The 21,809-nt window shown below is 54.5% G+C and overlaps 1 protein-coding gene across 2 annotated transcripts in view; it reads right to left on the bottom strand.

Annotated features, from left to right (window-relative positions):
* Window positions 1-899: 899 nt before the first annotated feature.
* The window catches only part of VPS37C (VPS37C subunit of ESCRT-I), a 28,582-nt gene continuing 7,672 nt past the window's right edge, over window positions 900-21,809 (bottom strand). For both annotated transcript variants that reach the window (XM_022591849.3, XM_022591848.3), the window contains 4 exons: window positions 7,949-8,047; window positions 4,730-4,901; window positions 3,903-3,985; window positions 900-3,097 (listed from right to left, as the gene is read on the bottom strand). In XM_022591849.3, the coding sequence (XP_022447557.2) occupies window positions 2,408-3,097; window positions 3,903-3,985; window positions 4,730-4,901; window positions 7,949-8,041 (1,038 nt within the window). In that variant the 5' untranslated portion in view covers window positions 8,042-8,047 and the 3' untranslated portion in view covers window positions 900-2,407. The remainder of the gene's footprint in view (window positions 3,098-3,902; window positions 3,986-4,729; window positions 4,902-7,948; window positions 8,048-21,809) is intronic.

Genomic DNA, 21,809 nt, shown 5'->3' with positions numbered 1-21,809 from the left:
CTTTCAGTTGACGGTTTTGGTGACCACAGAGGGACCCAGAGCAGACTTCTCTCCACCTGAACTCTCCAATCATCTGGAGCCCTGGTACCAACGAAGGCCCCTTGTGCCTTCTGCCTCCTCAGTGAGTCCAGACGACTGGGTGAGTCTCTCCTGAGTCTCAGAGCTCCCATCTTGGTTGGCAATCCTGAGTTCCATTCGGTAGTAGATAAAAAAGGTACCTGACTTCTCAGTTGAAAGATACAGAGAAAGTGCTCGGTTGAAAGACACCGGGAAGGCTCTGACTGGGTGATTAGGTAGGAGGCCAGCCTGACGTCTTTCATCAAGTTGGCAATTTGACAGGGTTTGTCAGGACAAAAGCGAAGATACCAGATGAGGGCTTTCGGCTCCAAAAACGGACACGGCTCTTACCGGCCAGTTACGACTTTCTCAGGCAACTGAGAAATTTACGGAAGCGACGAAAGCGAATCCTCATACCGTGCAGCAGTCCCATAGGGAAACCCACGCATTAATTGTAAAAACTAGCTCATCCAGGGACCCACACATAGGGATTGGCCATCCAGGGCTCTCTCTGTGTGCCCACAGTGGTTTGAGACTGCCAGAGGGAGACACGGGGACACGCAGAAGAGCTGAAACGACTCTAGGGTGACACCTAGAGGTGCCTGATTGCACCTATTCCTTAGCCGAAATCGTGTCTTTACTGGCTTCTCCCCCTAACTCCTTGGAGCAGTTTCTCAGAGCTACTGAGAGGTTGTTCCCCAGGCGGTAGTCTGCAGTAAGGTCTCCAAATAAAACTGAAATCCACGAGTCTTACGTTGTGCATTTTTCTTTCAGTCGACAAAATCAATGCCCCCCGCTGGCAGCCACGTCTTCACTTCTCAAATTCACTGGAACCACAACACTTAACTCATCAAAGTTTATTATGGCAACTAATTATATAATACAAACATACCAGCGATCGTCCATCCAGTTCAGAAGCACTCGAACCAACAGAGTCCCTTAGTGATTTCTCTGTATAAATAACTTATGAGAAGCAAGCACAGCTGGTCAGGGACCGACAGGGCTAATCGAGCATCTCGTCGCACGCACCCACTGATGGCACGCAGGCCGGGGAGGGGGGCAGGCACCAGAAGGTCGAGTTTCCTCGTTGGCCCCCAGCACCCCAGGCCCACCAGATGCTGGGTACGTTAGTGGACAATTCAAGGCACATATGACTTCCTAACAGATAGCAGCTCCAGAGTCTGCCCTTGAGACCTGGTTCACATCTGCAGCAACCAAGGTAATGCTTTGCTCATCACACCCCCCTTTGGTCTATTGTCATTTTTATTACCGAATGTGCTGAAAATCCCCAACGTGCTGGAGGCTGCATGTGGCTCAGAGTCACAATCCCTGCCCTGTACGTTCTGAAGACGAGGGAGATGCAAAGAAACGACTCTGATGCAGTGATGGAGTTTTACAAAGCACCACGTGGGAAGAAACTGTTAGGGTATCTTTTGATGTCTCTCTCAGGAGGGCTTTTGGGGTTGGGGGAGAGTTACATCAGGCAGCCAAAGGAAGGGGATGAAGTGAGGGCTGCTGTGAACGAGACTCAAGGCACTAAGGGAGCAGATGGACGGGGTGGGCCTCAGAAGTCAACCGGAAGCAGGGGACGCCAGACAAGAGAGGTGGCCGGGGAGGTGACTCGGCCCTCCACTCCTCAATGAGCTCCCGAAGTGGCCGCAGTCTCCTGGGCCTCCTCCAGCCAGAGGGTCCGAGGCAGCCCCCGGATCCTCCAACCAGGGCGAGCAAGGGCTGGGGTCCGCCTCCACAATCCCCGGCCCGCTCACTGCATTGGCTCTGCTGCTGTCGTTCAAACCAGCACACAGGACAGGCTCAACTGACATCAGCCTGTCGGAGTTCAATTACGGTTTTGCGTGACTTAAAAATCATTAAGTGTTTTTCCTAACTCTGTTCTCTCTCCCTGATCCAACCCTGCCATGGTGCGTGGGGCAGGCCATCCTTGAATGGACCCAAGACGCTCAGAGAGCTGCATCCCTTAGCGTGGGTACCTCGGTCAAACGTACCAAATCCCAGAGGAGAGGGAGGGGGTGAGCAGCCCACAGAGAGGACCGAACGCCCTGCCTGGTGAGAACCAGGAAAGCCAAAGGCAGTCACCGAAAGCAGGCGCACCCTTCCCCCAGGAGGCCAGCAAGCACTGGGGCCGTCCGGCACAGCCAAGCCAGTCACACTGCCCGGGGCCTTGCCAGGCCTGTGTGCTCCCAGCCAGGTCCCTCCAGGCCCCCACGCATGACACAAGTCCACGGGGAGCCAACTCCACTTCCAGTTGACCCTCGAATCTCGGCGGGGGCGGGGGGGGGCAAAGGTTGTGGTACAGGTGGAAGTAGGGAAGGGCCAAGGGCCAGGACCGCGCCTAATACCCAGGCCAGGCAGGACCCTGAGGCAGTGGAAACCCATAGGGAGGGGCAGGCCCAGGGGGATAGGGCGACTGAAGGGGGCCTGAGGGCTGGGGCTGCGTGGGGTACGGAGGTTTTCCTCCTGTTGAGAGGTAGGGGGGCTGTTGAGGATAACCAGGACCGGGGACCCGGCCCCCCGCCACGGGGTACCCCGGGCCGGAGGCACAAGTCGGGGCCACGGGATAGGCCGGCCGGGGCGGCGTGCTCCTCTGTGGGGACCAGGAGTAGCCCGCGGCAGCCCTGGGTCCTGGCTGGGCTGACGGGTACGGGGGACCCAAAGGACCGCTGTAGGCAAAAGAGGGCTGGGACACCACAGGGAACGGGGCCGGCGGGAGCGCCCCTTGGGCGGTGGGGCCCACGGGCAAGCCTGGAGAGGGGCTGTAGGGCAACGGGTAGGGAGGGGCCTCCGGAGCCTGCTGATCTTCGGCGACAGGGGGCGTCGCCTGGGGGCCCGGGAGAGATGGGGGAGGCGGGCGGGGAGGAGGGGCGTCCCCAGCCAGCTCCAGGGAGGCCCTGGGCTTCCTCATCACATCCTGGAGCTTCTCCACGCGAACCCGGCGCAGATGGGACAGCATCCTCATGGAGGAGAAGTCCTCCAGAAACGTGTCCAAGGGCACCTCGCCCTCCAGGAACTTCTCAGCCATGGCCTGGAAGACATAAGCTCCAGTGGCAACAGGGGTCTGCCGGGATCGAGGCCACCTGAATACCCCTGGGTCAGAGGTCAGCTGCGGCCCTCCCACCCCAGCCAGGCTCAGGAGCTGCCTGTCTTGTCTGGCCCACCCCCCGCTCTGGGAATTTCTCTCTATGGCCCTTCTCACGGCTGATATATTATACAAGCGTGTGTTTACTTATTCTGACTCCCTCACCAGGACATCAGCCCCCAGCGGGCGGGGACCGCCTGTCATGGCCACCGCCGTCCCCAGCCCGGCATCGCGCCAGGCTCACAGCACCTGCTACACGGGGTGCCGACTGGCCACGCGGACGCTGGCCCCCTGGTCACCAGCCCAGCCCAGCCCAGCCCAGGCGCTGTGGGACCTGGGAGCATCTTCCACCCAGAGCGTGGACATGTGGAGAGAGCCAGTCTGCCCACAGAGCGTGAAGAGAGGCCCAGAGGGAAGCAGAAGAGAGAGACCCGGCAGCCCCAGGAGTGGGGAGGGGCTGGGGGCCTGGCTTCAGCCCTGGAGGGCTCCTACTGCACTGCCCTCCCACCCAGGCCTGCCAGCTGCCCCGCAGCTGTGCTGTCTGTCGCCCATTTCTGCTTCAGCCAGTGACGTTGGGTTCCTGTTCTCTGCACCCCAAAGGGCCTCCGCTGGGACTCCGGTGGAGGCGCCATTCACCGCTGCCGTGACTAAAGCCCTGGCCCCACGGCCTGCGGACACTGGTGCTCAGGACCGGGGCTCCTGCTGCAGGGGCAACTGTTCAAGGAACAGGGGGTGTCAACAGCCATCTCACCTCAGACTCTTCTTCAATCTTCATGCTTTCTACCTGCAGAAGGTCCAGCAAGGCCCCTAGCTGCAGTGCTGAAGAAAATTTCTCTGGAAGGAAGGGCAGAAAGGTTGACATTTCAAAAGTGCCTCTGGATTCCGTGGTGGCGGCCAAGGTTTCTGCAAGGCTCTCTGAGGGTCCTGTGTGCTGGGGGCCCAGCCAACGCCCTGGGGTCCGCGGCAGAGCCCCTTTCGGTCGGTTCCCTTCCTGAGCAGAGAGGAGCTCAGCTGAGCCCCTCCACGCCAGCCCAGAAAGCAAGAGACCTCAGGCTTTGGAGCCCACCCCCCCAACCCCCCAATCCTGTTCTTCCTCTCAGGGAGTTACTTCATCTGCCTGAGCGTGAAGTCCCCCACCTTCAGGACCAAGACAGCCCCTCACCTTCACAGACAGCAGGTTGGAACACAGAGAGCCCGGACCAGCTCCACAAATCACCAGAGCGGGGCTGGCTGAGTGGCCAGCAGCAGCCCAGGACACATGCTCTCTGGATTCAAATCCCAACTCCGCCTCTACGTAGCTGTGGAGCCCTAGCCACGTTCCTGCATCTCCGAGCCTCACTCCTCTCATCTATGACATGAGAATGACGACAGTACCTACCCTCAGATGGCTGTTAAAGCACTTAGCCAGGGCTGGGGACATGGTGACCCACAGTAACTGCTGGCCCCTTCCTGTCCTGGGGAGGGAGAGGGAATCTGCCCTTCCACGTGACTCCAGCAGCTCCCCCAGCCCCACCAGGAATGGGGACCCTGAGTGGACAGAGGCGCCCCCAGCGCACACTCCCGGGGCCGGTCGCTCACCCAGCTTTGCCTTCTGCTCCTGGCACCGCTCCACCAGCTTCCGGAGCTCCTGGTACTTGTCCGAGAGGTTCGAGCGGCTGATCTCCAGGGGACCCTGGAACTCCAGGTTCTGCTCGGCCAGGCTCCGGTTGGTGGCCAGTGCCATTTCCCGCTCCAGCTGCAGGTCCTGGACCTACAGAGCAGGACACTTAACCGTGAGACCCGCCACACCACCACTCAGCTCGCAGGGGGCTGGACCTGGGGTTTCCGGGACCCGTCACTCACCATGGCGGGGCCGGGCAACACTCAGCCCCCAGCTAGAGTCAGACGGACCCAGGTTCCAACTCTAAGCAAAGCACTCCAAACCAGACACCTCACCGAATCCTTAACCCCACAGCCTACATGGTGGATGCATGCGAAGGGCCACGAGACGAGCGGGAGGAGACCCCCCCCACCCCCGTAGGCTGTGCAGAGCTCCAGGGAAGGGGGGCAGAGAAAGTCAGAGCCTTCCTAGGAGGGAAGGGACCAAGTCCCAACCACCTGCCCCCGGGATTCAGAGTCAAAAGACCTCCTCTGAGGTGCACTGATGTGGCCCAGACCGGACCACAGGCCAGACACGCAACGAAGCCCCCAAATAAGGTTAGTGTGAGGAGTGAGGACGCCAGGGCCAGCCCGTGACACCGACTCCAGAGGGACCTGTCCCTGCCTCCTCCACAGGTGTGTCCTACAGAGAAGCTGCTCAGATGAGCTAACACAGAGGCCCCCAAGAACCTCAGGGGAGTCCCCGGGACCAGCTGAGGACTCCCACCAGCACAGGCAACCCATGGCCCCCGAGGCTCTGATGCCAACCTTTGCACCTGGATGTGCCCCACTGAAAGCACGCCCCCAAGCTGAGCAGCACTCTCCCCTCGTCCAGGTCCAGCCGGTGTCACCAGCCGGTGAGGCGGCAGCCTCGGGAACCCTTCCCAGACCTGCTCTCACCTGAAGCCCTGTCCATTTGTCAGGGAGTCCTCTTTACTGACAGGAGGGCAGAGAGTCAGACCCATACCCCTGAGGGAACGGGGACGCCAGCAGCACCAGTGGCACCAGCACCCACAGCAGGGCTCAGGGCACAGCTTGGCAAGACCAGCTTCCACGCGGGAGCCACTGGGCAGCTTCTCCACCACGGTCGGCACATGGCGAGCCAAGCCTGACTGGCTCGTCCCCAGTCAGATGCAGGAAGGCCATGGGCGTCCTGGAGGAGGGGGCTTCCGGGGGCTGCCATCCTGCCGGTCCCCAGCCACAGGGCCTCGAGCGCTGCGCTCTGTGGTGGGCCTGGAGCCTGCTCCCCCGCTCCAGACTGGAAAGAGAGACGCCACGGCTACCAGAAGTCATGGGGCCTGGCCACGGCCGCTCAGGTCTGCCCCCACTCCTGGGTTGTCTGCCTTGCTGTCACCAATACCCTCTGGAACCACTGAGCAAGCACCCTGACTCAGGGACGCCCGCACTGAGGAGTTCCAGTCTCACTTTCATCAGCCGGGAGAGATTTTCTTTTCTTATGTGTCTGACACAGAGCGGGGGGCCTGAAGCCCTCTGCTCAGCTGCCCCTGACGGGACCCCAGATCCTCAGTGGACATGTCCTCTGTACACCTCCACTGCCTTTTCCCTGGATCTTAACCAGTAAATCTATGCAGTGTCATCTTCCCCTAAACCTGGTCCTACCCGTTTCTGCCCCCTTTCCCCAGAGCCTCCCCCAAATCTTTCTCCATTAGGGGTTCACTAGGAAGCCCCTGATCAGTCAATAAGACAGTTCAAGCACCCCACCAGAAGACCCCAATATTCACACTCTTCCACATGGAGAGAGGTCCCCTACTCTTTTCTCTGAGCAAAGTCCACACCCCAAACTCAAAGAGCTGCCATCTCCCCTCACAATCCCATGGTGACTCAATTACCATCTTATAGCCCGTGCTAGGAACCTAGTCCAAGGGGTTTTGAAAGTCTAGGGAGCTTGCCCTCCTTCATTTTTCCGTTGTCATCAGCAAAAATGGAAACACATTCCAAAGGCCAACCAACGAGCTTGGCATTATTTGTGTCCGTGTCTCCCAAGCATCGGGGGCGGAGGCGGCAGCGTGCAGAGCCGCGGACAGGCTGGATCGTGGGCACGTCCAGCTCTGCGGCCACATCTGGTCACCTGGCCTTTCCGACCTCGCAGGGGAGTCACGGGGTCAAGGCGCCGGAAAGGGCAGGGAGAGCCCTTTATAAAGTGTAAAGCTCTGCACGTTCAGAAGGGTTGTTTTATTCCCGTGAGGACCACGATTAGGAACTGAGATGGTTCGGTGTCTGTTATGATAGGGAAGGGATTAAACAGGAGATGAGCCTAATCCCAGCCCCAGAACGGCTCCTCCTGCAGACGCAGGGCCAGACCAGGCGGTTGGGGAAAGGCGGTTACAAAACGGTACCAGTGCTTTTAGAAACCACCTCCAAATCCAGGCTGGAGCAACAGTGTGGGGGCTCCTGGGGCATGCGGGTCCCGGAAGGCACCAGGCGCCAGAGCTGGCGCGGGGGGACCCTGGACTTCCTGGCACTGCACACCCGGAACTCCCAGAGGGCCCAGGAACTAGACTGAGACCCAGGGGCTCCTCTGCCTGGCCAGGGTGAAGGCCACAGAACAGGCAGATAAACTCGGCCCAAACCCCCAACAAGCCAGTGTCCTTAAGAAGGGCCTCAGGGCTGGGACGAATTGGGAGACTGGGACTGACGTATACACACCACTATGTATAAAATAGATAACTAGGGGCTTTCCTGGTGGCGCAGTGGTTGAGAGTCCGCCTGCCGATGCAGGGGACACGGGTTCGTGCCCCGGTCCAGGAAGATCCCACATGTCCGCGGCTGGGCCCGTGAGCCATGGCCGCTGAGCCTGCGCGTCCGGAGCCTGTGCTCCGCAACGGGAGAGGCCGCAACGGTGAGAGGCCCGCGTACCGCAAAAAAAAAAAAAAAAAAAAAGATAACTAATGAGAACCTACTGTATATCACACGGAATTCTGCTCAATGCTTTGTGGTGACCTAAACGGGAAGGAAATCCAAAAAAGATGGGATATATGTGTATGTAGAGCTGACTCACTTTGCTGTATAGCAGAAACTAACACAACATTGTAAAGCATTGTAAAAACTATACTCCAATAAAAATTAATAAAATTAAATTAAAAAAGAAGGGCCTCAGTCCCATCTGCTATCCTTGGCCCCATGACAGCCCTCCTCTACCTCAGGGAAGTCTTGGGCCAGCCGCTCGATGGCCGCCGGGTCATTCTGCATCTCCTCCAGCTCCTCCAGGGTCTTGTCTTTCAGGGTCTCCATCTTTCCCTGGGAGCACAGAACGACACTGAAGTGAGGAACGGACTGCTCAGGGGGAAGGGACCCCCAAGCCCATATTCATCGTCTGTCAAAGGACCAACTGGAGTTTCCCAACGATGCCTCCAGTCCACGGGGAGGACCAAGGAGGGTCAGAGTCCAGCCCCCCCAACCACCCCCGTCCCCAGGGAGACCGAGAAGCTGCTCCTCCACCCAGACCATGAACAGCAGGCTACATGGAGGCACTGGGCAGTCAGAGGCAAAACCATGATTCCTGGCAGTGCCAGATGAAGCTCCCCAAGGAGCAGACAGGAGAGGCAGGAGGAGGGAGGCTGACAGCCAGGGACAGAGACTAAACTTGGCCCAAGGCCGCCTGTGAGCCCTGATGCCAGCACACACTCTGGGAGGTGTCCACTTCTGCCTGAACCCTAAATACACCCACCCCCCACATGGGGGCTTTGCTGGCTTTAACATCACAGGCTCAGGAGCCTCCCTGCCGGTTGTGTTTAGCGCCAACCACCTTGGGGTCCCCTCAAGCATTCTCTGCAACAGCATCCACTCCACGCGCCACAAAAACAGACCGTCAGGGCTCCCCTGGTGGCGCAGTGGCTAAGAATCCGCCTGCCAACGCGGGGGACGCGGGTTCGAGCCCTGGTCCGGGAAGATCCCACGTGCCGCGGAGCGACTAAGCCCGCGCGCCACAACCACTGAGCCTGCGCACCTAGAGCCCGTGCTCCGCGACAAGAGAAGCCACGGCAATGAGAAGCCCGCGCACCGCAACGAAGAGTAGCCCCCGCTCGCCACAACTAGAGAAAGGCCCACGCGCAGCAATGAAGACCCGATGCAGCCAAAAATAAATAAATAAATTTATTTTTAAAAAACCAGACTGTCACATGCGTGCCCTTGTCAGAGAAGGACAAAAGAATCACCACCAAGTTGGCCCTACAGCCACCAGAAGGAAAAGAAATCGACCGACCTGAATGGGACGCCTGCTTTGACAGAAGACCTGGTTTCAGCGGTCCTCTCCCTGTCGCTCTGCCCAGAGGAACATCAACTGATGTCTGTGTGACACAGGGGTCACAAGCAGGCCCCAGGATGGAGCCCCAGCGAGAAGAGGAAGCACCAGGACTCACTTCCCTTCTGCTGACAGGATCCTCCCCTTTCATCTGTTTTTATCTTTTCTAGATGTGCGCCTTATAGTCCTCATTTCTCATCACAGAGGCTCTGTCAATCTTCCGAAGATGCCAACACTACAGAAACCCAGAGCCCCCACCCCTGGCGCCAGGGCTCAGCGGGATTGACGACTGGGCCGAGGGGCCACCATGGAATCGAGGCCCAGGGTTATGACTGTGCAGCCAGAGGTGAGCTCCAGGCCTGCTTCCTCGTCTGGACTAGTAAGGGAAGGCATCTCCCAGGGTGGCAGAAAGATAAAGGAGAAACCAATAAACAGAGACCACACGACCCCATTTGTCAGGAAGGTCCGGGTTTACCCCTCATGTCCCGGTGTAGCTATAAAAGGTGCCCCTTTTCACGCTCAAAAGTGTCCCAGGACTTCCCTGGTGGTCCAGTGGTTAAGACTCCTCGCTTCCACTGCTGGGGGTGTGAGCTCAATCTCTGGTTGGGGAACTAAGATCCCACCTACCACACAGCATGGCCAAAAAATAAAAAGTGTCCTGGTTTAGACAACAAATTCCATGGTCACCCTACTGATAAAGAGCTACCCAAACAGGGCCACCCCCACTTTCTGTTACCTACTGAGGGCTGAATGTCGCCCCCCAACCTCCAAGACAAGGAATGCCAGGCTTCGATGGGCACCTAAACCTGGGGGGACACTCGCTGAGAATGCAGGCGCCCCGGCCCCACCCTCAGAGCCCTGTGTCGTAGGCCAGAGTCGGGCCCAGAAATCCAGAAGCTCTCCCAGAGACGCTGATGCAGCTGATCCGGGGCCAGATTCTGAGAAAGACGACAGCTCGTTGCTAGTCATGTGAAACGGAGGCCACTGGTTACGGAGCATCGGCAGCGTGAGTTTTACACGCGCTGTCTCTCCTACTTCTGCGAGGGGGCAGCACCGTCCCACTGGCAGGTGGGGATCAGAAAGGTTACAAATGGCAGAGTCAAAATTCTGCACTCTGTCTACACCTCACTCTGCTGCTCCCAAAATCCTTGGGCTAAAGGTTGGGTCAGAGGCACAGCAGACCGCAGGGGCCTGGGGAAGGAGCAGAAATGGGGAGGCCCACCCTATTACACTGCAAACCCAGCGAGTCCACCACGAGTTGGACACGCAGGAGGAACGGAGAAACATTCTGAAGATCTGGAACATCAGGGGCCTGGACTCGATCAGACTCACCTCATCTGAGTCCTGGGCCCTGCCACTTGCCATTGTGGGGCCCTGCACAGTGGACCCACCCTGAGCCTCAGCCTCCTCATCTGTAAAATGGGTTCGTGCCACGGTCGACACAGGCAAAGCTCTGGCCAGCGTGAGGCCTAGCCTAGAACAATGCTGGCAAAAGGCTCCAACACCACAGAAGTCACTGATTTGTTACTGAGGCCTCCAACACAGCCCAAACTTGCTGGGCCTCAACGGCACCCATCCTGGCTCCACCCAGAGCGGGATCTGCCACAGAAGGGTGTCTGCTCCTTCCCACAGTCAGGGCTGAGCACAGAGACACCCCTGGACTGAGGGTGGAAGCTCCAGGGTGGGCAGCTGGCTGGCCACACACAAACGGCACCGTCAACAGTGCCATCCGCGAGGGCCCCGGGAGGTCCAGACGTGCCCACCACACACCCAGTGGGAGAGCCCCACATAGAGCCGCAGTTCCCCAGAACGGGCCCCAACTCTCCCCAACCATTTACCACATCCATGCTCGATGAGACCACCTTTAAGGCGGCGCGGCCTCAAGAGCCAATGGCACACCTTTTGGTCTCAGGACACCTGTCACTCCTAACATTACGGAGGACCCCAAAGAGTTTTCATTTCTGTGGATTTTAGCTATTGATATATGTATCGAAATTCAAAGTGACAGATTTTTAAAACACAATATGAAAGCACACACACTAGCCATCAGAAGGATGTCGTGTCGTGAACCCTCTGAAAACTCCCCTTGTACTCATTTGAGAAAGAGAGTAAAAAGGAAAATAACGTCTTAGGTTGTGGAAACTGTTCTGACCTCATAGGTGGCCAGACAGGGTCTCAGAGATACACCCCCAGGGGTCCCTGGAACATGCTTTGAGAACCACTGGCCTAGATGTTAGGAGAATGGACTCTGGAGCCAGACTGCCTGGATTTGAAGCCTGGTTCTGCCACTTACTAGGTGTGTTATTTAATCTGTTTGTGCCTCAGTTTCTCCACCTGTAAAACGGCAGTACCTGGAACGCAGTGAGCACTACGTAGGTCTTTGCCATTACCAGGACCCTCAAACCCACGTTACACAGTGAGTCTCGCTATTATCCAACCTCACAGACGAGGCCCTGAGAGGTGCCCAAGGTCACCAGGCCAGGAATTGGCAGTGCCTTAACTAGTCCGGGAAGCTTCTCACCTTCCTTCCTTCCTTCCTTCCTTTCCAGTTTTATTGAGATATAATTGACACACAGCACTGTATAAGTTTAAGGTGTACAGCATAATGATTTGACTTACATACATCATGAAATGATGACCATCCATCACCTCCTACAGATATAAAATTTTAAAAATAGGAAAAAAATTTTTGTGTGTGATGAGAACTCTTAGGATTTTCTCTCAACAACTTTCATATATAACATAGAGTGCTAATTATGCTTATGTTGCCTCTATTATAAATTACATTTTTATAAGTAAAAATCTATAAAATTGTTATAAATTATATTTATCATGATCTATTTATCATCCCTAGTACTTACTTACCTTATAATGGGAGGTCTGTGCTTTGTGTCTGCCTTCATTCAATTCCCCCTCCCCCACCCCCTGCCTCTAGTAACCACGAATCTCTTTTTCTATGAGTTTATTTGTATGTTTGTTTGTTTTTGAATATAACTGACCTACAACACTGTTAGTCCTATTACACAACATAGTAATTCATTTCCGTGCATTTCAAAAAGATCAACAGGGTAAGTCTAGTTACACTCAGTCACCATACAAAGATATTACTTAGTTATTGACTATATTCCCCACACTGTACATCTGATACTCGTTGACTCATTTATTTTGCAACTGCAAGTCTGTACCTCTTAGTCTCCCTCACCTATTTCTCTCCTCCCCGCAACACACCCCCGCCTCTGGTAACCACCTGTTTGTTCTCCGTATCTATGTCTCTGTTTCTGTTTTGCTATGCCTGTTCATTTGTTTTTTAGATTCCACACATAAGTGAAATCATACAGTACTTGTCTTTCTCTGCCTGACTTATTTCACTCTGCATAATAATTTAACTAATTTAATTTTTAATGCAGTTTTCCTTTTTACTGAGCTACCTGTGTCCAGCTAGCTTAGCATCTGTCATCCTCTTGCCCCTTCCTCTCTGAGGGCACTCAGGCGGGTGTAGCCTCATCTGACAGAGGAAAAGCAGAGACCCCGGAGAGGAAGGGATTTGTCAACGAGTCCCTGCAGAGGCAGGATGAGAATCGGGGGCTCAATCCCCCTGCGCCGTTTCTACCAAGTCTCCGCCAGGACCCCACACGCACTACCCTTCAGGTGCCTACGGCCTGACATTGAGCGCCACCACGTGAGGCCACCACAGTGTCCAGACTGACCAGCAGAACGTGGGGGCTACAGTCTGGAGAGGACAGCCAAAGCTCTGCCACCTGCACAGGGAGATCCATACGATCAGCACACCCGCCATGTCAGGCTTCGAGCAGACCAGGAGAGCCACGCTGCACGCCGGCCGTGGCAGGGAGAGGCCGAGGCAGGGAGAGGCCAAGGGGGTCTACGCTGGGCCTCTCAGCCCAGAAGGCCCAGGGAGCTCATCTGACTGCACAGGAGGTGCTGATGTAGGACCCACCCTGCAGCCCCCTGAGGGGCCTGGCTTCCCAGACAGGCTTGCCTTCACAAGCCACTTCCCCCTTGCCCCCGCAAAAGGGAAATGTTTTGATGAAAGTCACCAAAAAAAAAATCTTTATAAAACTTTCAAGTATCTTACAACATACTGAACTGTTGTACTAATGGGGCTGACCAAAGGGTAGTACTGATGCCTCTGTGTGTCCCGTGTGCACGTTCATCCTTCTTGAACTTGTAGTGCATGTGGGTGTCCGCAGGTGAGTCTGTGAAGACAAAGTTGCCAAGCCTTCCCCCTGGGCCTGAGAGTCCCAGGTCACACAAAGTCCCTGATGTTGCTGAAACCTGTGTGAGGCTGCTGCTTCCACAAGGACAGGAGCAGAGGCAAGGATGTAACTCATCGAAGTCTGGTAATAAGTCACTGTAGATATTTAGCAAGAAAGGAGGTTTTCCTGTGTTCAATAAAGAACGGTGGCCAATCAAGAAATAAATAAGCAAGGGAGCACCCCAGGTGATTCCAGGGTGTCCTGAAGCGTGTGACCCCCTGTACCACTACACACGGCCCCCTGAGATGCCTTCCCCTCCAACCACCGGCCCAAATGATAGCATTCCTCTGCCAGCTGAAGCCCCACACCTGGCTCTGTTTGATGGCTTTAAACTTCTCGTGGTGGGACTTCCCTGGTGGTCCAGTGGTTAAGAATCGGTCTTGCAATGCAGGGGAGGACAGCTCGATCCCTGGTCCGGGAACTAAGATCCCACATGCTGCGGGGCAACTAAGCCCGTGCACCACAATGAAAGATCCCACGAGCCGCAACGAAGACCCGACACAGCCAAAAAATAAATAAATACATAAATATTTTTTTTAATAAAAAGAAGGAAGAAAAGAAACGAACTGTTGCTTAGAAAAAAATAAACTCCTCGCGGCAAAAATCCCTGAAACATCTATCTACCTGGTGATCTGGACAATCATGTGTCTTTTAGACAGCGAGAACTCACCCCAAAAGGGCAAGGAATGAAACCCACAGCTCCGCTAATTAGACCACGATCTCCCTGGATCAGGCCCCCTGGCCAGGGAAGAGGATTCCATTCTGCTGGTATGCGCCAAAGCCTTGAACCTGGCATTCCTCACCCTTCGGGGATGACTATCTCTGCCATTCCCTGATTGGGAAAGAGCGCTACTCTCAAATACAGAAAGAAGAAAGACCATCTCAGCCCTGTGGTCATAAAAAGCCTCTCCTGTGTCAATTCCCTTTCATTGCAGACTTCAAAGCAGGCCATGCATGTTTGAAATGCCTCAAGAACTTCAGGTATGAAATACCTTCATTTCATGCAGGTCATTAGAATGAACTCTCGAGGTCAGCCTGCATATTCCGAAGTCCTCGATACTACTGGAAGCGGACCTCTTTCCATATAGCGAGTTTTCAGGTGAAATGTACTCGGCCATAGTGGGATGTGGGCTGTAGTGCTTTTCTTCTTATTCCACCTTTTCTGGTTTCTAACTCAACATCCCTCTCAATTCTACGATGCCCATTTCACAGTTGGTGAAATTAAGGTAGAGTAGCATGTAACTTGCCTATGGAGACAAGTGAGGGGACACCAGAGCTAGGAGCCCTGACCCGGCCACTGCTCCTTCCACCAGGCTCTGCCCACCCAGCCGCCTCCACTCACACCGCTCCACGAGAGGCTGCTGGCATGTGGAAGAGCCACCCCGTCCCCATTTCTTCTGGAATAGGTGTGCTCAGGATCCCGCACCCAAATGTGCCCCACTCAATTTTCCTTACTTGTCAAATGGGACCCTGATGGTCCCACAGCTCAAAGCCCTCTTTGCAAACTCTCCCATTAATTTATATAATCAGCCTAGTAAGTAAAGTGAACACAGGGCATAATCACCCCTACTTCAGAGATGAAATGAAAGCCAGAGAGAAACAGTAAGGGTATTGCCCAAGGTCCTATAAACGGCTGTATTGCCCAAGGTCCTACAAACTGTTGGGGTCGAACGACCGGAGGCCAGTGTCCCTTCCCATCTCCGGTATTTTGATTTCACAAACGACACAGGGGAGCGATGAGGGTAGAGTTTAGTTATAAGGTCATCCAAGATGCAGAGATTACAAGCCCGTGCAAGTCACGGATCACCTGGGCCCTCCTCGGTGCCTGCCTCCCGGGTGGAGGAGGCTCACATCTGTGCCCGCTGACAACATCTCAGGCCCGAGGAGCGGGCAAGTTCCATCTTACAAGATTTATCACAGCACTGTCCACCCCTGGAAGTTACCGGTGCCTTTCTTTCAGAAGTTCACAGACATCACCTGATCCTGGGTCACCCAAGGATGAGGCCTGAGGCTGAGAGCAACAAGCACTTCTCATAATTTGAAAAACAGGTTGGGGGGCTGGGGGCGGTGAGAACAGGACAATATTCTGCCCAAGGCCCATAAAGCAGGTGCCCCCAAAGTCTGGGCATCTGTTGCCGTCAGTGTTCTGCTTCTGGATCATCCAAGGTGGCAGAAAAAAATCCAAACCAGAGCTTCTAAAAGTGGCCACGACCACCAGGGATGCCACCAAGTATAGAGAACTGGGGGGTTACTGCGAAGCTATTTAGGGATGCAGAGTCCATACACTTTTGTTTCTGGAGGCCTGACAAGTCCAACGACCTTAGCCCTGGGCACTCAGGCCCTGAGCTAGATCTCCTCCCAGTTACCACGGTGCCCAGGAGGATGATAGGTACTTCTCGGGTGGTACCCGAGGTCTGCCCCAGGGGAGAAGAGTTGAAGAGAGGAGAGGCAAGCCCCTTGAAGGCAAGGAGAATTCTCGTTCACCTTTGTATTTCCAGGGCCCGGCAGAGGCCGGCACACAGATAGCGCAGGGTAATGCTTGCAGAAAAACAGCCAGAGGCAGGGAGAGAACGAGGCAGTCAGCTGGTGGGCGAGACACAGGGACATGAGGATGGGGCTGCTTCTACTATTTCAGCCTTCATTCATTTCTTCCTGCTTCACTGAATAAACATTTAATGAGCAATTACTATATACCAAGAACAGGACAAGGCCCCAGATAAAGGGAGGAAGGATAAATAGGAGCAGAGGGATGGAAATAAATATTTACTGACTTCTGACTATGTGCCAGACACAGCCTTATGTAAAAACTGATGCTAGCTCTCTAGGAACTCAGTCTGGTTTCAAAAAATGAAACACTTCACAACAAATCATGGTGAATCCAGGTGAGAGTAGAGTGAGAAGTGGGGAGGGGGTCAGCTCTGAGGGCTGGGGGCGTGAGAAGCCCACAGGTCCTCATCGCTGGAGCCATTTGTGCTGGGACAGGAATCAGAAGGTCGGGGGCAGGTGACAGCCGGGCTGTCGTGGGAGCTACTGCAGATGCTCAAGGCCAGAGATGGGGTGAGGACAGCTGAGAAGGGGAGGCAGCTGCACGGCATGCACAGGTATAGAGACGACAGCTCCCACTCTAAGGAGATGAGACCGGGACGAGGTGGGAAACGAGCAGGTGTTAACCTGCGTTCCCTCCACCAAGAAGAGAAAATGCATCACCGTTTCCTCACCAACAACCCCTGGGAAAAAAACTTGCTTTTCTTTTTTTTTTTTTTTTATTAATTTTTACTGGCGTATAGTTGCTTTACAATGTTGTTAGTTTCTGCTGTACAGCAAAGCGAATCAGTTATACGTAGACACATATCCCCTCTTTTTGAGATTTCCCTCCCATTTCCTTTTCTTTTCCTTTCCTTCTTTCTCTTCTTCTTTCTTTTCTTTCTTCCTTCCTTCCTACCTTTCTTTTGTCTCCTCTGCAGCTTTCACCTCCACAGAGGTCACAAACCCAGATGCCTACACAGGCCAGGCAGGCATGTCAGACACCGTGTCTCCTGAAAGCACGGGCTCCAGCCCAGCTCAGGCACCTCCTGCAGGTAGGAGGGGGGGTCCAGCGTTGCCAGACCTGCCGGGTCTCCAAGGGAGGCTAGAAATCCAGATCCCTGCGACATCGCCCCACTTTTACATTTCAGTAACCAATTCAAAGTTGTAACAAACACAGGGTGGGCTGTGGTTTGTCACCTGAAATCAACACCATACCCTCCATGAGAGACACATGCGAGGAGGAGAGATTCTACAGGAGGGGTGGGGGGAGGGGGGAGGTGACAGACATTTCTCAGGTGTCCTGGAGCCCACCTTCTGTCACAGAGCACTGTGCGGGGCCTGACATAGCTAGAGCATCGCCAGCCAGAGCCAAGGAGGCAGTTTCCAGGTGCAGCCCCTGGGCCTCGGGAAGCCACACGCCGCTGGGAGGGGACGCGAAGTCTCCAGCCACCGGCCCCTGCTGCTTGCGTCTCTTGGCCTCGACTCCTTTCCACTACCCTATCTTGACGAAATCGAGCTCCACATACCTCGGACACGGTGAACACGATCTAGTGGAAGATAGGCCCAGAGGCGACTACTCTACCCCTAGTGGATCCAGGCCAGAGCCGTGCCATTCCTCACCACTCCCCGAGGGGGAGGCTGCAGAATGTCCCGGCGGGGAGAGGATGCTGGCGAGCGCTCACCTCAGGACAGCCCCCCAGATCTGACCTCAACAGGTGGAAAAGAAAGCAAGGTACTGACGGCTCTCGCTCAACAGGGATCTACCCCGGGACTGTTCAGCTCAACAACAAATAGTTTCAACTGATATCAGATCCTATGCAAGGATAAACTCAGAAAAAAAAAAAAGAAGAAGAAAGTAAAGACTGAAAGCAAAATGCAGCATTTTCTAAGTGTGAGGGTGCTCAGATCAGAGTTAAGGTGTGCCAGTCCTAGAGATGCCTTGCAGCGCCCCTTGTCCCTTGCTTCTGCCTAAACAATTAGCGCCAGCTCCCTCCTGGCTGGGTGCAGAGTAGAAACGCACAGAATTTGAGGACTGACGCCCTGGGTTTGTGTTTTGGCTCCTCAGCTTTTTAGCTGTGTGACCTTGATCAAGTCCCTTAACTTCAGTTTCCTCATCAGGAAAATGGGCACCATGATGATAATCCCACCTTGGGGATCGCATGTGTGCCTGGGACGAGCAAACGGCCCTGAGAGAGCTTTGCAAGCTCCTGCGCCCTAAACAAGTATTAATTATTCTGCCTCCTGGAGGGGGGGGCAATCCGATGATTAGAGGCGACTCCTGACACCCCCGGGGCTCAATATTGAGTCAAGCAAAATGACCGCTACCTCTGAACCATGACACAGAACTGTGACTGAGCCAGGCGCTTCCATTTTCCTGACTCCACCAGGAGCTAAAGCACTGGCTCCAGTTACTCCCCTCCTCTCGGTTACCAGCCAACCTTTCCTTGCCAGCTACTTCAAGCCTGAAATCACACTGCAAGGAGAGTTGCAAAGGTCTTTGGTTTCTTATAAGTTTCCCACGTCTCCCTACGGTAGCATAAGAAGCTGTTACCATAGCAACCTGCACAGTTCAATCTGCACATGTTATACGGAACTGGCCCCATCCCACCCCTCTTGTCAGAAACACCTGTGGTTGCCTCAGAAACCTTTCTAAGCCTGCTGCGTAATGAGGAAATACGTGTTGACCTGATCTATTTTTCTCTTCCCAGGGTGATTCCAGCCACACAATCAAGTAACCAGGCCTTCAGTCACCTAACTTCCCACAGGGGTTGATAAAAGCAAAGCAACCATCATGCGCTTCTCACCTGGCCCAAAACACCGTCGAATTAACCTGCCCCAACAATCTGAAAAGTCGGTGCGCATGCTCCAGAAGGGAGACTTCTTTAGTTTTCATTCTTTCTAAGGAATTTCTGGGGTTGGGAGTCGGAGCTCCCTCCATAGCCCCCAATGCTGAACAGTTAAGACAGTGTGAAAAGCAGTGGAAAGAGTTCAGGGCTTGAGAGTCCAATAGTCTGGATTCAAACCCCAGCTTGACCTTTTACTAGCTACATGACCTTGGGCAAGGTATTCAGCCTCCTAATTCTGCTTCTGATTGGTAGAATGGGACTATCTCTACCAACCTCATGGGCTGGTTATGAGGACTTAACAAGAAATAAACATGAAACCTTCTGGAGGTGCTAGGAAAACCACCAAGCAAGCGCTAGGTAGCATCAATTCATACATTCTCACACCTTTATAAAACTTACTGTTGTAAAATGCTGCCTGACAACCCTGCCAGGCACCCAGTTAGGCTCGTGGGGGAGGACTCTGAAAGAGCAGGTCCCAGAGGGAAGCAGAGGGTGTGGCTTTCTGAAACGGGCTCCAGACCAATCTGAACAAAGGTCCACAAATATAAAGGGGGCCCATCTACAGGAGGGATGTACAATCTCTCAGGACAAGGTTTTTGGAAGGAAAGTATCATCTTTACATTGATATTTACATGAGCGAATCCTCCTTGCGTTCACTGAATAACTCCGTCTGACACCTCTTTTCCCAGAGGCAGGCCCCCAGGTGAGAAGACCCAGGAATGATGAGCTGTTTACTGGGCCAAGTGCAGGGGGCACTCCCATCAAACTAGACTTTTTTCTCCTCAAACTAGACTCCCCTCCCAACCTCCACTTCCATCAGCATCCTCCAGCTTCTCACCCTAACTTCTAACTCTCCAGGCCATCTTCCTCACCTCTGATGTCCACCACCAGGTTTTATCTAGTCGTTGTTCCAATGTCTTTTAGATGCATTCATCCCGGCCCTTCCACAAACTCCAAATGGGTCTTCCCACCTCTAATATGCCAGGCACCTCTGGATTCATTTTCTTTAAAACACTGCTTCCAACTCCCTCCAACCTTCCCTGAAGCTAGCCATCTCTTCCCTCCCTCCCTCCCTCCCTCTTCTGCTTATCTCCCCCCACACTGACCCTCCAGCTGGGAGCCATCTAAGCACAGCCTGCCATGCTGTCAGGACGTGCCGCCGCCATCCTCTTTTCCCACTTGCCTGGTGTGCCCACTCCTGTTGTTTTCCGAAACTTTTTCAAACCCCCAGCGCACGGAACAGATCACAGAGGTCATGCTCTGGGCGAAGGGGTAGGGGAAGAGCCCTACTCTCCCTTGACCTCAGTCTTCCCCTTGACCTCAAGGAGGCCCCCGAGGCACCTTGCCAGAAGGCAGCTGGAAAATCACTGCCCTAACCCCTCACCCCTGCTAATCCCAACACTCCCGCCCCACCCCCTGCCCAAGCCCCCCTCCTCCAGCAGTGATGCCTCACCAGCAGGGCAAAGGGGGAGGGAAGGAGGGCTCTGCGTAGTAAATGCTACGTGTACTCACAGAGTACAGGGCAGGACGAGTCTTTGGGAGACGAAGCAAGAAAGGGCAGAGGCAGCTTAGTTAACCTCTCCATACGTCGGTCTCGTCACTAACAGAGGACTTTTATAAGGATGAAATGAGTTAGTGCCCAGGAAGTCTAATGCCCGGCTCTCAGGCTGGGCTCAATAAAGGGTCATGATTCTCATCACCATGGCTAAGCTCACACACTCAGCCCATTCCTACCTCTGTAACTCAAGCCCCTCCCACGTGGACACTAAGGAGAGAAAACTTAAGATTCCTCCAGAGAGCACATCAGTCAACAGAGCGACAGAACTCAGATGGCTGGATATAACTATGATCAACAGCATTCAGCTTCAATCAAGACGATGGCCAAGAAACAGGTCATCTAACAAGCAGCCTGTTCCTGAAACTTCCTGACAGTAAAGCACAACCCAGCCCCTTAGAGAAGCGTCCTCGTTGTCCGGTCCCTGGCTCTGACTTGAAAAGAAAACCATCCTCAGCTTCTTCCCACTGAACTTCCATCTGTTTCTCCTCCGTCCCAACTGTTGAGGTGACTCAGAAGGGATCTCACACTGCAGCTGTCAGTCCTCCACCCCACCCCACACTTTCTAATCCGCAGATCAAGCTGACCACATAGGTTCAACCATCCTTAAGGAAGGATCAAGATTAAGGTCAAGCCAAAGACACACGCAGGACAAATAACAGGAGTCTGTACGGGGTCACTCAAGCGTGTCTGTTCAAAGTCCGAGATGATGAGACACTATTTTCTAGCTGATCTGGGGCCATCCTAGGCTAGTATAAAGTGGGGCAGCTCCGGACCCTACCCCTGCCAGCGATGCCTGACCCTACGAACTTCTGGCTCCAGCAGAGGCAGGCAGGTGTGTTGGGGGCAACAGTGTAGCCACAGAAAAAGAGAAACCAGGCCTGAGCCTCCTCAGATCTACTCTGGATTCAGGCAGGAATCTATACAAAGGCTATCGTCAAACAGGCTAGAGGTGGCAATGCCGTACCAGCGGCCGCACTCAGCTCTGGACTCGTTTCCATCCTGGTGCAGAACGTCCACCACAAGCCGGCCTCCCCAGCAGCTGCCTGCCTGGTTCTAGCAGACTCAGCCCTCTCCAGCCCTCTTCCACATCCCCCAGTAATCTCCAGAGAACGCAGTCGATCAGAGCTCTTGCACCCTGCTGGAAACTTTTTTTAAAAAACCCCAGTGTTTGGGACTTCACTGGCGGTCCAGTGGTTAAGAATCCACCTTCAAATGCAGGGGACACGGGTCCAATTCCTGGTCGGGGAACTAAGATCCCACATGCCACCGGGCAACCAAGCCCACGCACCGCCACTGAGCTCACATGCCTCAACTACAGAGCCTATGTGCTCTGGAGCCCACGCACCACAACTAAAGAGGAGCCCGCGCGCCCCAACAAAGAGCCCATGCTGCAACGAAAGATCCCGCGTGCTGCAACTAAGACCTGGTGAAGCCAAAAAACAAAAACAAACAAACAAACAAAAAAAAACCAGTGTTTAGGATCATGTTCAAAATCTTGTCCTCCTTGGCCTGGCCTACAAGGCCCTGCACCAGCAGACCCCGAGCCTCTCCTTCC

This window comes from Delphinapterus leucas, chromosome 7, assembly GCF_059928025.1.
Source record: "Delphinapterus leucas isolate spDelLeu-1000000601 "Yukka" chromosome 7, BTC_Dleu_Yukka2, whole genome shotgun sequence".
In the NCBI taxonomy this organism is placed as follows: domain Eukaryota; kingdom Metazoa; phylum Chordata; class Mammalia; order Artiodactyla; family Monodontidae; genus Delphinapterus; species Delphinapterus leucas.
Note: the sequence above shows the minus strand (reverse complement) of the source record. Positions and strands in the feature narration are given on the sequence as shown.